Source organism: Carlito syrichta, unplaced genomic scaffold, assembly GCF_000164805.1.
Source record: "Carlito syrichta isolate Samal-C Ts95f unplaced genomic scaffold, Tarsius_syrichta-2.0.1 Scaffold302074, whole genome shotgun sequence".
NCBI classification, from domain to species: Eukaryota; Metazoa; Chordata; class Mammalia; order Primates; family Tarsiidae; genus Carlito; species Carlito syrichta.
Genome location: NW_007246170.1, coordinates 79,673 through 93,426, shown reverse-complemented (window position 1 = coordinate 93,426; position 13,754 = coordinate 79,673). Strand labels below are relative to the sequence as shown.

General features: G+C 39.6%; 1 protein-coding gene across 1 annotated transcript in view; it reads left to right on the top strand.

Moving 5' to 3' along the window:
• The window catches only part of PAPSS1 (3'-phosphoadenosine 5'-phosphosulfate synthase 1), a gene marked incomplete at its 3' end in the record, with an annotated part of 107,623 nt that overhangs the window by 15,699 nt on the left and 78,170 nt on the right, over positions 1 to 13,754 (top strand). Inside the window, exon 2 of the mRNA XM_008055995.2 lies at positions 5,193 to 5,307. Within this exon, the coding sequence (XP_008054186.2) occupies positions 5,193 to 5,307 (115 nt within the window). The remainder of the gene's footprint in view (positions 1 to 5,192; positions 5,308 to 13,754) is intronic.

Here is a 13,754-nt window from a genome sequence, read left to right as displayed (position 1 = left end):
AGACTTGCTGTAGCTAATAAGGCTGCCAGGTATTCAGGCAGTGAGGGAAGGGGAGTGACAAAGCTGGAGGCTGGGGTCAGGTGCTGGGCCTTTGGTGCTGGCCTCTTCTCAGAAGGTAAAAGAGAGGAGAGATTGGAGGCCAGGGTTAGGCCCTAGATGCTGGCCCCTCCTCCGCAGGTAAAGATAGAGGGCAAAAAGGAAGAGAAGGAAGGGAACCTGACAGAGTAAAGTAACAAAAGCAGATTTCAAGAGACAGAAGTTAAACCAGCTGGGTCAGCATTTGAGTTGTTAGAGGGAAAGCAGGAATTGGAATTGTATAAGGAATAGGAGAGTATGGAGGAGGTGGAAAATCTTTTGAGGAAGGGGCAGCTAAGTCAGCAGGATCAGTATCCTCTGATGAACCTATGGGCAATGGGGTCTGGGGAGCCGCTGCAACAAGGTGGCAAGAGGAACGGATATCTGGGTGGCGAGCTAATGCATAAAAGACTTGAATGTATGGGATTTTTAATGTATTTGTCATTCCTTTTTAAGTACAAATCAAACTGCAGAAGTGTATTAGGAGTTAGGGAGCCACCTTCTGGCCAGGTTTTGCCATCCCCCAGTTTATATTGTGACCAAGCAGTATTGCAGTAGAATATTAAACGCTTTGGGTGAATATCCTCATTTAGTTGTAAAACTTTAAGGTGTTTTAAAAGGCATCCCAGTGGCCTATCTTTCTTCACAACTGATTGAGAGTTTCCCATGGTTCCTGTAAAAGGAAACAGGGATACAGTTGGGATGGGCTCTTGGTTTTATGGATTTGTTCTTGGGCCTTTAACCATCTAGATCCCCTGACAGGTGTTCCCAACAGGTTCAAAGGAATCAGCACAAAGGTTGTGAGTCATGAGGGGGAGAGCGTTCTCCCGTCCCTGTGCCCATTAGATCTTGCAGAATGCTATGCTCCATCATGTCTTGGAAGGCCTGGTACCAGGACTTCTGGCAGTTGGGTTCCCAGACCCTTGCTAGGTATCTCCCAAGACAAGAACAGGGAAAAGTCTGAGAGATCCAAGAACTCATCCAAACAGCAAAGCCAGGGAGTCCGAGTGCATCCAAATATGTGAGTGTGTGGATGATAAATGAGAGATGACTCACTGGAGGTGCAGAAAGGCATACTGTGCAGCTGTTGGAGTTTCAAGGTCCATCATGGAGTCACTTTGCAACAAGAAAAGAAAAGAGCAAAGAAAACAAGCATTTCGTCTCCTACCCATCTGGGTGCTAGCAGTCCGAAATTTCCTTTAGGGAAATTCTTGCCTCCCTAGGGAGTAGCCCCAGGCAGAGACCGTCAGTTGTCCTCTGAGATCCAGCCTGATCCATCTTGGCTTGAAAGCAGTAAAGATTTAACCTTATTCCCTCACCCTATCGGACTGCAGTGGTCTGATGTCTTTCCTGGGATCTTCCAGCACGCTGAAGTTTAACCTCAGCCAGAGCTTTCAGTTGCCACTAGTTTCTAGCACAGTCTACAGAGGATTACCAGTTAGGAAATAAGGAAGGAAGAGAGGGAGAGAGAGAGATAAAGATAAGGGTCTTGGTGGAACCTCTAGAAAATGTTAGGGAACGGTTAGGGTGAGGGTGGATGTGGATGTGGAGGGGCGCAGCACCCCTGGAGGTGGTGTGCCAGAGGTGTGTGTTGGCAACCAGAGATCCCAGTAATGCAGCACACACAGAGATGAAAAAAGATGAGATTTATTTAAGAAAGAGATCACTTCCCACAGATAGGAAGTGGGCTGGCACTCCAAGATGAGTGTGGCCCCATAGCCCCCTGAACCCTGGCTTAAATCCTTTCCCCTGGAGATGTTTCAGTCAGGTAGATGTTACTGCCATGACTTTCTTGTTGACCATTTGTGAATGTCTTAGAGACCCTGAGGGGGTTCCTGGTCACCAGGCACTGAGTCACAGATCTCATCACCCTCAGGAGGTTATACAATGGGCCGATTGTGGTCATGCTTGAGAGATTTGGGTTTCTAGAAAGACAAAGTCAGCAAAGTTAGTCTTTACCTAAAGAATGCATTCTACTTTCTCATCATTGTGTTAGGGTTTAGAAACCAGACAAAAATGGCTTCCTGCTCTTGGTCCATCCTTTCAATTAATAGCAAAATTCCCCAGATCTGGGGAAAGATATAAGTATCTAAGTATAGGAAGGTCAAAGGTTCCAGTCAGATTCACTCCAAACAAGACTACACCAAGACATATTATAACCAAACCATCAAAAATACAGGATCCTGAAAGCAGTAAAAAAAGAAGCAAATTACATATAAGAGAGTTCCAGTAAGGCTGGCAGCAGACTTTTAAGCAGAAAGATTCCAGATCAGAAAAGAATGGGATGATATCTTCAGAGTGCTAAGAGGGGGTGTGTGTATGTATGCGGGAGTGGGGGTGAGGGGGGTTGGGGGAGTGGGAAGGATAGTCAACCAAGAATATTGTATCTCACAAAGCTATCCATCACAAATGGAGATAAAAGATTTCCCCAAACAAAGCTGAAAGCGTTCATCAGTACGAGACATGTCTTAAAAGAAGTGCTCAGGGGAATTCTTCAAGCTGAAAGAAAAGAATGCTAATTAGTAACATGAAACATAGGAAGGTTTAAAAGTCACTAGTAGAAGTAAGTACACAGTCAAAAGAATACTGTAATTGTGGTGGGAAAATCATTTATATCTTTAGAATGATGGAAATCCTTTTAGTTGCCACAACATAGATGAACCTGAAAGGCATAATATTAAATGAAATAAGCCAGGCACAGAAAGACAAGTACTGTGTGATCCCAAAAAAGTTGAACCTGTAGGAATAGAGAGTAAAATGGTAGTTTACCAGGGCCTGATAGGGGATAGAGATGGAGGAGATGTTGGTCAAAGGATACAAAACTTCAATTTGATAAGAGGAATAAATTCAAAAGATCTGTTGTACAGCATGGTGACCATAGTTAGTAACAATATAGTATGTTCTTGAAAATTGCTGAGAGTAGATTTTAAGTATTTTGTACCACAAAACAATCTTGAATATGTAAGGTAATACATTTGCTAATTAACTCCATTTACCTATTTTACAATGTATGCATATTTCAAAATATATCCTACATAACAATTTTAAAAATGTATGCTTATATACCTGCAAGGGTTTTGTTCTTTGAAGACCTCTGGGCCAAACTATATTCCTGGTTGGATTTGTCAGTATTTTATGCCTGTGACCTTTGCCCCTGAATATAGCTGTGGAAAGATATACAGTCATGGTAACTGGTCTTATTTAAATTTATAATTGCTGACTTAAGGGCACTGAGCAGTCATTCCAGAGTTCCTCAGTCTTTCACTTTCCCAATTTTCTTTGTGCTTGCTGTTCCCTGTCTCTGGAATGTTCTACCCCCTGGTGAGGATCATCAAAAATCTTAAATGACCTTTTATGAAGCCTTTTCAGGACACTACATTTTCAGCCTCTTAGCAGAGGCTTTTGCTTATTTACTTTCCTTTTTGACAGTTATTACTGTTTAACTTACATAATTATCTTGGTTCTTGCTCTCTCCCTCCCCCTCAGTCTCTTCTACTAGTCCAGTAGTTCTTAAACATGAACTTGCTTCAGACTTGAACTTGCATCACTTGGAGGGCTTGTGAAAATACAGGTTGTTGAGCTCCATCTCAGAGTTTCTGACTTAGTAGGTCTGGGGCAGAACCTGAGAATTTAATTGCTAACATGTTCCTAGGAGATACTGAAGCTGCTGATCAAGGACCATGGTTTGAGAACCACTGTATTAGGATATAAGTTCCACAGTACAGTCACTTGTAACAGTATTGCTCACTTCTGTTGCATCAGCACCTAGAAAAATGTCACATATTCAGCAAATATTTTTGAGTGAATGATGAATAAATCTATCTTGAAAGATAGAAGAGCTGCAAGCAGTATCAAATACAAACACCTTATCAGAATACAGACACTTATTTTATAGCAATATAACTTTTTGAAAAGAGTCTAAATTATATTTTTGCTTCATAGGAAGAGAAAATAGAGACCAAGTATCTTTTTTGAAAACAGCTTTATATGTATATCTCTCTCTATATAAAACATATTACTCAATTCACCTATTTCAAGTATACAATTCAATGGTTTTTAGTACAAAGTTTTTCCACTTAATAATGGAGTTTTGTTCCAATAAACCTATTGTAAGTTGAAAATATTGTGAGTCAGATACACATTTAATGCACCTAGTCTACTGAGCATCATAGGTCAGCCCAGACTCCCCTAAATGTGCTCAGAACACTTACATTACCCTGCAGTTGGGCAAAATTATCTGGCAGCACAGTACATTGTACTCTTGGTTTTGAACCCATGGGCTCAGGCAATCCTCTTGCCTTGGCCTCCCAAAGTGCTGAGATTACAGGCTTGAGTCACCGCTCCTGGCCAGTATATTTTTTTTGGAGGAAAGCCTGTACAGATTCTTTGTGGCCTATGTAATTTTATGTCCTTTTTTTTTTTTTTCAAAAAGAAGAAACTTTGGGAGAACATCAAGTTATAACCAGTGCATTCCACTTTTTTTTTATTGCAAAAGTAGCTATTTCATGATACCTATAAGCATCCCTTCTACATTTCATTCAGGAGTCTACTCAGGTTTTACCTTCTTAGAGGCATTTCTTGATCATCTTCTACAGAGGCACTCTTCCCCTATTTCTCTCTTCTTTTCCTGTTTTATTTTTCTACAGTGTGCTTCTCACTCTCTGATTCTGAAATTATGTTTTATTGGTTTACATTATCCCCCAGTGGAATGTAAGCTCAGTGAGGGTAGGGATCTTATTTTGTTCATCTGTTATAACTGTTGGTTGACTGAATGATTGAATAAATGAATACTTGCAAAGACTGGGCTATGGAGTGTACCACTCACTATTTATGGGATCTTGGCAAGTTATTTAACTTTTTTCAGGTTTAACATCTTCATCTGTAAAACCACAGTAATAAGAGTACCTACGTCACTGGGTTGCTGTGATGAGTGAATCAATTGGCATGTGTAAAGCACTAAACATGTTAGTACTCTAAGGAAAAAAAGACTAGGTGTTAATTTTGTCTTTTTCCTTGCTTTTGGCATGTTACATAGGGTTCTAATTGTGTTGGAAGGAAAATATTTACCTTTTAAAGGACTCAAATGAACCAGAATTGTTTTTCTTTTTTTCCTCTAGGGGATGCAGAGAGCAACTAATGTCACCTATCAAGCCCATCATGTCAGCAGGAACAAGCGAGGTCAGGTGGTAGGAACCAGAGGTGGCTTTCGTGGTTGTACAGTTTGGCTAACAGGTATGGTCAAGAGATATAAACCAGTTTATTTTAAAAGCAGTGCTTGTAGACAGGCTTGGACTAGGAATAAGCATATTTAAATTTTAAGCTCTGTTCTTATATTTGGAGTATCATAACATATAACTGACATAGTTGCTTACTAAAAGCATTTCCTTTTGGTAATTCCTTTTCTTTTGCAGGAGTGCTGTTAAATAAAGGGGAAAAACCCCAGTGCATCTTAAATACCTTCTAGTGGATACTACATTAAATTCTATACATTTCTGAGTACAAATAAGGCCTGGTTCTGATCCAAGAAGCTAACAATGTAAACCATATGTCTTAGTTCATTTTGTGCTATAACAGAATATCTGAGACTGAGTAATTTATAATGAACAGAAATTTATTTTTCACAGTTCTGGAGGCTAGGATCAGCATCTGGTGAAGGCCTTCTTGCTGCTCCATAACATGGCAGAAGGTATCACATGACAGAAGAGCAAAAGATCTAATGCGAAGTCTCAAGCACTTTTATAATCGACATTAATCTAATCATGAGGCTGGAGCCCTCATGACCTAATTGCTTCCCATTAGGCCCCATCTTTTAACACTATTGCATTGGGGATTAAGTTACCAGCACATGAACTTTGAGGGCACATTCAAACCATAGTACTTACCATATGAAGAAAAAGAATGAATAATAAGAGTTTTCACATAATTACATAATCAGTTTCTATCATTCAGCTTTTGCTTTTTCCTTTTTTTTTTGTTTTGATTTTTTTCCAGAGTTTCTCTTTGGGCTTAGCCATAGCAGACTGGTGAGCGGATGAATTAATCTAGATTTTGGAAGTAGCTTTAAAAAATGATGGATTTTTTTCACTTCTAGTTAGTATATTTAAGAATTTGATACATCTTGCCAAATTTTCCACTAAAATTTTATAATAATTTACTCTCCTACCAACAGTGTGGGAGAGGGTACGTTTCTTTGTGATCAATGGATGTTACCAGTTCTTTAAAATTTGTACTGATTAGCAAAAAAACATTTGTTTTCTTTTTAAAATTAGTTTTCTATTTTAGATAGATTTGTTTGCTTTTGTATGAAAAAAGACAGCATTCTTACATTCTTCCTATCTCCTCATTCTTAATTCTAGATTATTGTTAAATTGTTAGTTTTTTAATTGCTGAGGTTTATAACTAACATTCTAACATCTTACATTTCTATAATTGTTTGTGTTTTAGTTCTAGAAGTAAATTGGTTCAATACACACTAGCCCATCAAGAGTTCCCTTATTATGGCATGTTTTCTTATACACTCTTTGTTTGCGTCGTCTTAATTGTCTGTATTTTATGGTTAAGTAATTTTTGCAAGGTGACTTTCCATTGTGTTCTGAATCCCCAGAGGTTTATGTTTGAGAATGTCTGCCTATCTTTCATGACAATTTGGCTGGATAAAATACATTTTTGATTCATATTTTCTTTGTCTTAGAATTTTAAAAACAATACTTTTTTTCTGTATTGTTTTCTGGCATTAAATATTCTGAAGTGTGAGGCTAATCAGCTTTTTTTTTCTTTTTAGAAGCTTTCCTTTTTTCATCAGGATACCTAAATTATTATTTATTTTCCCGTATTTTCTTCTAGAAGTTTTGTCTTTCTCATTTACGCCCTCATCTGCAGCTGATTTTTGTGTAGTGTGAAGGAGGGATCTGTTTTCCTTTTTTCTATATGGATAATCACTTGTCCTAAGAACATAGATTGATTTTGGTTATTCTTATTTTTTGCCAGCTCTGTCATATATCAGGTCTTCACTTACATGTGGATTTGTAAGTCGGCCCCTGATCTGGTCCACCGGTATCGCTGTCTGTTTGTCTGTTTGTGCCACACTGTCTTAGTTACTATAGTTTTGTAAGTCTTGAAAGCCACTGGAGTAAATCTTCTGACCTTTTTCTTCATTAGGAATGCTAATTTTTTTCTTTTATCATGACTTTCTTTTTTTGAGGGGAGAGTGTAGCACTGTGTTATTATATAAATCTTGCAGTCAATTTAACCAATTCTCCAGAAGCCTATTGGGATTTAGTTTGGGATTGCATTGTAGCTAGGGTTAATTTTTGGGAAAATTGATCCTTAGAATATTAGGTACTCTTTTTATTTTTTTGAGTCTCACTATGTTGCCCAGGCTGGAGTGCAACCAGTTTTCCCAGCACCATTTACTGAAAAGGTTCTCCTCTCCCCAGTGGTTGGTGGTGGAGGCTTTATCAAAGATGAGTTGGCTGAGAAATTGGGGTTTTGCTTCTTGAATCTCTGTCCTGTTCCATTGGTCTATATGCCTATTCTTGTACCAATACCAGGCTGTTTTGATTCTTGTAGCTTAATAATAAAGTTAAAAGTATGGGAGTGTGATACCTCTCACTTTGTTCTTCTTGCCGAGAATTGTTTTGGCTATTCGTGGCAGTTTATGTTTCCATATGAATTCCTGTATTGTCGTTTCCAGGTCTGAGAAGAATGCTGCTAGCAATTTAATGAGTGCTGCGTTAAATCTGTAGATTGCCTTGGGTAGGATGGACATCTTAACAACATTGATTCTTCCAATCCATGAGCATAGACTATTTTTCCATTGGTTTGTGTCATCTTTGATTTCTCTGAGCAGTGTTTTGCAGTTTTTGGTGTAAAGGTCTTTCGTGTCTCTGTTTAGGAAGATGCCAAGGTATTTCATTTTTTTTGGTGCCTATTGTGAATGGAGTTGTGCTTTTTATTTGGGCTTCTGTTTGTTTATTGTTGGTATATAGAAAAGCGACTGTCTTTTGCACTTTTATTTTATACCCTGAGTCTTTTCCACTGTCCTTTGTCAGTACAAAGAGGTTTTTTGACAGATTCTCTTATGTTTTTGAGGTATAGAATCATATCATCTTCAAAGAGGGATAACTTGATTTCTTCTTTTCCTATTTGGATACCTCTGATCTTTTTCTCTTGTTTGATTGCTCTAGCTAGGACTTCCAAAACTATGTTAAACAGGAGGGATGAGAGTGGGCATCCTTGTCTTGTTCTGGTTTTCAGGGGAAGTGGTTCCATTTTCTCTCTGTTTAGCAGTTTGCTAGCTGTGGGTTTCTCAAGATGGCTCTTACTATTTTGAAGTGTGTTCCATCTATGCCTAGATGTTCGAGGGTTTTTATCAAAATGGGGTGCTGGATTTTATCAAAAACTTTTTCTGCATCTAATGATAAAATCATATGGTTTTTGTTTTTACATCTGTTGATGTATTTAATTACTTACGTGGTCTTGCAAATGTTAAACCAGTCCTGCACCCCGGGGATGAAGCCTACTACTTGGTCATGGTGGATGACTTTTGAGATGTGTTATTGGATCCGGTTTGCTAGGATCTTGTTGGGAATTTTAGCATCTATGTTCATCAAGGATATTGGTCTGTAGTTCTTTTTCTTTGTTTGATCTTTGCCTGGTTTGCATATCAATGTGATGTTAGTTTCATAAGATGATTTGGGGAGAGTTCCGTCTTTCTTGATTGCCTGAAATACTTTCAGTAGGATTGGTATCAGTTCCTCCTTGTATGTTTTGTAGAATTCTGCTGGAAAGCTATTGGGTCTAGGGTTTTTTTTTTAATAGGTTGTTTTCTTATGACATAGTCAATTTCCTGGATTGTTATTAGTTTATCTAGGTTCTTGATTCCTTCTTGTTTCAACCTGAAGAGGTTGTGTGATGTCAGAAAGTCCTCCATTTTCTTTAGGTTTTCAAGTTTGTTTCCATGCGAGTGTACATAGTAGTCTCTGATAATCTTTTGTATTTCTTCAGGGTCTGTTGTGACTTGATTTTTTACATTTCCGATTGTGTTTATTTGGGCTTTTTTCCTCTTTTTTGGGGTCAGTCTAGCTAGGTGTCCATCATTCTTATTTGTCCTTTCAAAGAACCAGCTTTTTTTTCATTGATTCTTTTTGTATTATCTTTTTATCTTCCATGTCCCGAATTTGGGCTTTATTTTGGAGATCTGGATTCTTCTGCTAAAGTTAGGGTTTTGGTGGTCTTGCTTTTCCAGCTTTCTTAAGTGTTTTGTTAGGCTGTTAACTTGTGATCTTTCCATTTTCTTCATGTGTGGTCATAGAGATATGACTTACCCTCTTGGTACTGTTTTCATGGCATCCCAGAGGTTTTGGTACAAAGTTTCTTCATGTTCATTTCTTTCCAGGTATCTTTTAATCTCTGTTTTGATTTCCATGATGACCCAGGAGCTGTTTAGCATCATGCCATTTAGTGTCCATGTCTTTGTGGGTTTTGGGGGAACTTCGTTAGTGTTGATATTTATTTTTATTCCATTGTAGTCTGAGAAGGTGCATGGCAGGATTTCAATCTTATGGAATTTGTTTATGCTTGATTTATGGCCAAGGAGGTAGTCGATCTTAGAGTACATTCTATGTGATGATGAGTAGAATGTATATCTGTGGTTGTTGGGTGGAATGTTCTGTAGGTATCAGTTAAGTCCATTTGGTCAAGCATCACATTGAGGTTCTGGATCTCCTTGTTGATTTTTTGTCTTGATGATCTGTCTAGGCTTACGAGTGGGGTAAGCCTATGATAGTGCTATGATAGTGCTAGAGTCAATATATTTTTTAAGTTTACCTAGAAGCTGTTTCATGAAAGTTGGTGCTCCAATGTTGGGTGCATATGTGTTTAGGATGGATAATTCTTGTTGATGGATTGAACCATTTTTCATTATGTAATGACCTTCTAGATCTTTAAATTTTTGATAGCTTAAAAGGTATTTTGTCTGATACTAAGATCGTGACTCCCGCTTTCTTTTGTGTTCTGTTCTCCTGAAAGTCTGTCTCCCATCCTCTTACTTTGAGTCTGTGAGTATCCTTTCTGGTGAGATGAGTCTTTTGGCGACAATGTATTGTTGCCTCATGATATTTTATTCAATTTGCCATTGTATCTCTTTTCAGTGGTGCATTTAGTCCATTCACATTCAGGCTAATTATTGAGATGTGAGAGTTTATCTCTGTCATGAGGTTCTTAAAGAGTTTGTTGTTGTTGCTGCTGTTAGATTGGTTTTTTTTTTGTCTTTCTTTTGATTTTTAGGTTGATTCATTGTGTTTTCAATCTTTTTCCTGCATTCTTGGGAAGGACTTTGTTCTTCTTTTTTCCCTTTCCTCTGTGTTTAATATTTTCTTAAGTGTTTCTTGTGTAACTAGTCTGGAGGTGTCGTAATCTCCTAGGGACTGAATGTCTGGGAAAGATTTTAATTCTCCATCACTGATGAAGCTTAGCTTAGTTGGGTAGTTAGTTCTTGGTTGAAATAGTTTATTTTTGAGAACTTTGAAGATTCAAAGTTCTTGGAGGGGCTCCAAGCTCTCCTATCCTGAAGTGTTTCTGTAGGTAAGTCTGCTGCTATTCTAATTGGTCTTCCCCTGTAGGTAGTCTGACCTTCTCTCTTGTTGGTTTTAGAAATTTTTCTTTTATACTTACTTAGTGTGGGCAAATTACTACGTGTCTGGGAGTCGGTATTCTCATTTGTTGTCTTACTGGGGTTCTCTGAATCTCTTGTGTTTGAATGGTTGCATCACTGATGAGATGAGGAAAGTTTTCTTGGATAATTTAATGGAATGTTTGTCTCAGGGTGGTCTCTGTCTTTCTATCTGCCTCTGGGATTCTAATTAATCTTATGTTTGGCCTCTTGAAATAATTGATCATCTCTTGAAAGTTTTGTTCTGTCTTTTTAAGCTTCTTTTTTTTTTTTTTTTAGTTGTAGACTCACTCCGTTGCCCATGCTGGGGTACAGTGGCATACTCATGGCCACCTCAGCGTCGACCTGCTAGGCTTCATCGATCCTTCTGCCTCAGTCTTCTAAGCAGCCGGAATTACAGGCACATAGTATCATGCCTGGCTAATTTTTTATTTATTGTAGAGACAAGGTCTCGCAAGTTGCCCAGGCTGGTTTTGAACCCGTGGGCTCAGGCAATCCATTTGCCTCAACCTCCCGAAGTGCTGGGTTACAGGCTGAGCCACTGAGTCTGGCCTTTTTCTGTGTTTTTAACAGTTTGGGTTAGTTCCAAATTTTTGTCCTCAAGCTCTGATATTCTTTCTTCTGCTTGGTTAAGTCTGCTTTCCATGCTTATCAGTTTATTATTTTTTTCATTCACTGTATTCTTTATTGCTGTTTTCTCAGTTATCAACTCCTTCATTCTTCTTGTCTCTCCTGATTTCTATTAATTCTCTCTATTAATTCTGGGTTTATGACAAACTCAGATATCAAAGATATTAATAGAAAGAAGGGGGTTCTTCATTATTTGTGTTCCAAAGTCTGTATTCTTATTGGTTTACCTTCCAGTGGTCTGTGTGAGACCTATATTCTTCCTTTGGTTTTTCTACATTTGTGTAGATTTCCGCCCCCCCCCCCCCCGCCTTTTTAACCTCTTCTTTAATTCTGCTGTTCAGGGATGAGGGGTAATTTTTACTCCTGTTTGCTTAATCTCCTACTTTTCCTTATGCAGATCTTCTTGCTTTGTTCAATTCTGAAGCTGGACTGTGGGTGAAGAGCTGCACTTTTTGAAGTTTTGAGATTTAATTGAGAGGGGGACCTGTGATTCAGAAACTATCTGCAGATCCCAGTATCTGCTCACAGGTGTGTGGGCACCCTGGAACCCACTTCCCACTGCCTTATAATCTGTCCACACAGCAGGGTTATGGGTTTGCCCCTTGAAAGCAAAATGAGGTAAGAAAAAGGAAGAGTGGAAAAAGGAAGGAGGAGACGAGAGGAAGGTTGAGAGAGAAGAGTAAGAAAGAAAACAGACAGGTGTACCAACTAACAAATGAAATGAGACACAAAGAAAAGATTAAAAAAAGCAAAAATGTATATTTATACAATCATACAAACACACAAAACGACAAAAATACCCCTTTTGATGTACTTTCCCTCAAAAATACCCAGACACAAACAGGAAATCTAAATAAAACAGCATTAAAATAACAGAAAAAAAGTAAGAATGAAAATGTAGTCAAAAACAGAAAGAGGGAAGAGGAAAAGAAAAAACTAAAGCAAAAAGTAAACAAAAAACAACAACACAAAAACAAGATAAAAAACCCAACCAACCAACCAAACAACAAAAAAAAACCCAAAACTCACTCTGAGGTCAGTCCAATCCTGTAACTCCAGCTTCATTTCAGCTCTGGTCTCTAGCCCTTCCCCTCTGCTCTCAGCAGATAGGGTGGCTCTCAGCCTGTGTCAGATGCCCCATGGACTACTGTGGGAGGAGGGTGGATTAGATCTGAACTCACCTGGCTTGTTGCTGCTGCTGTCAAGTCTCCCACTCAGATCTGATGTGTCTGTGCCTGATCCAGTGTGGGGGAGGAGGTGTCTGTATCTCCAAGTTTTTTTGTTTTCTGTGTTTTTTTTTCTTTTTGAGTTGGAGTCTCACTCTGTTGCCCAGACTGGAGTGCAGTGGCATGCTCACAGCCACCGCAGCCTTGAATTGCTGAGTTCAGGTGATCCTTTCCTTCTGCCTCAGCCTTCTAAGTAGCTGGAGCTACAAGCAAGCACCACCACGTCTGGCTAATTTTTTGATTTATTGTAGAGATGAGGTCTTGCCAAGTTGCCCAGGCTGATCTCAAACCCGTGGGTTCAGGCAATCCTTTCACCTTGGCCTCCCAAAGTGCTGAGATTATAGATATGAGCAACCATGCCCAGCCTCTCCCTGAGTTTGATGAGAATATAATCTCTAGGTTCCTGGCTGGAGACTGGGCAGAGCTGGTCGAGGCAATGCAGGTCTCTGCCTGGTCCCAGGATAGAGAAAATGACACTTGTAGGGGTTTCCTCACCGATGTTGGGGTTCCTTTTCCAGCTTCCCCCTGCCCTCTCCATGGATTCTGGGGATCCTGCTGCTCTGCTGTCATAGGTGACGGTGTGAGTCGGCCACCAGGTGGTGAGAATCAGCTGCTTTCTTCTGCCCTTTCTCAGGAGAGCCTCAAGAACAGCAGATGATCCTGAGCACCTGGGGTTCCAATCTCAGGACAGTGAGGGGCTACAGTCACCTCTGGAGGAGAGCCCTGGGTGCACAAACCTGAGTCTACCCTCAGAAAGACTTTCACTCACCCACCAGCACATACCCACTCTCACAGATAGTCTTTATGGACACTCCCTTTTGCAGAGATTCTCATAGTCCGACCTGTTCTGTAATCATCTTGCCGGAAATCCCAATTTTTTTTTTTTTTTTTGAGTTGGAGTCTCACTCGGTCACCCAGACTGGAGTGCAGTGGCCACTCCCAGCCACCGCAGCCTCACCTGCTAGGCTCCGGCGATCCTTCCACCTCAGCCTTCCGAGTAGCTGGAATTACAGGCATGCGCTACCATGCCCGGCTGATTTTTTTTTTTATTTATTGTAGAGATGAAGTCTCGCTGCCCAGGCAGGTCTCGAACCTGCAGGCTCAGGCAATCCACTCACAAAAGCGTGGGATTACAGGCTGAGCCACTGAGC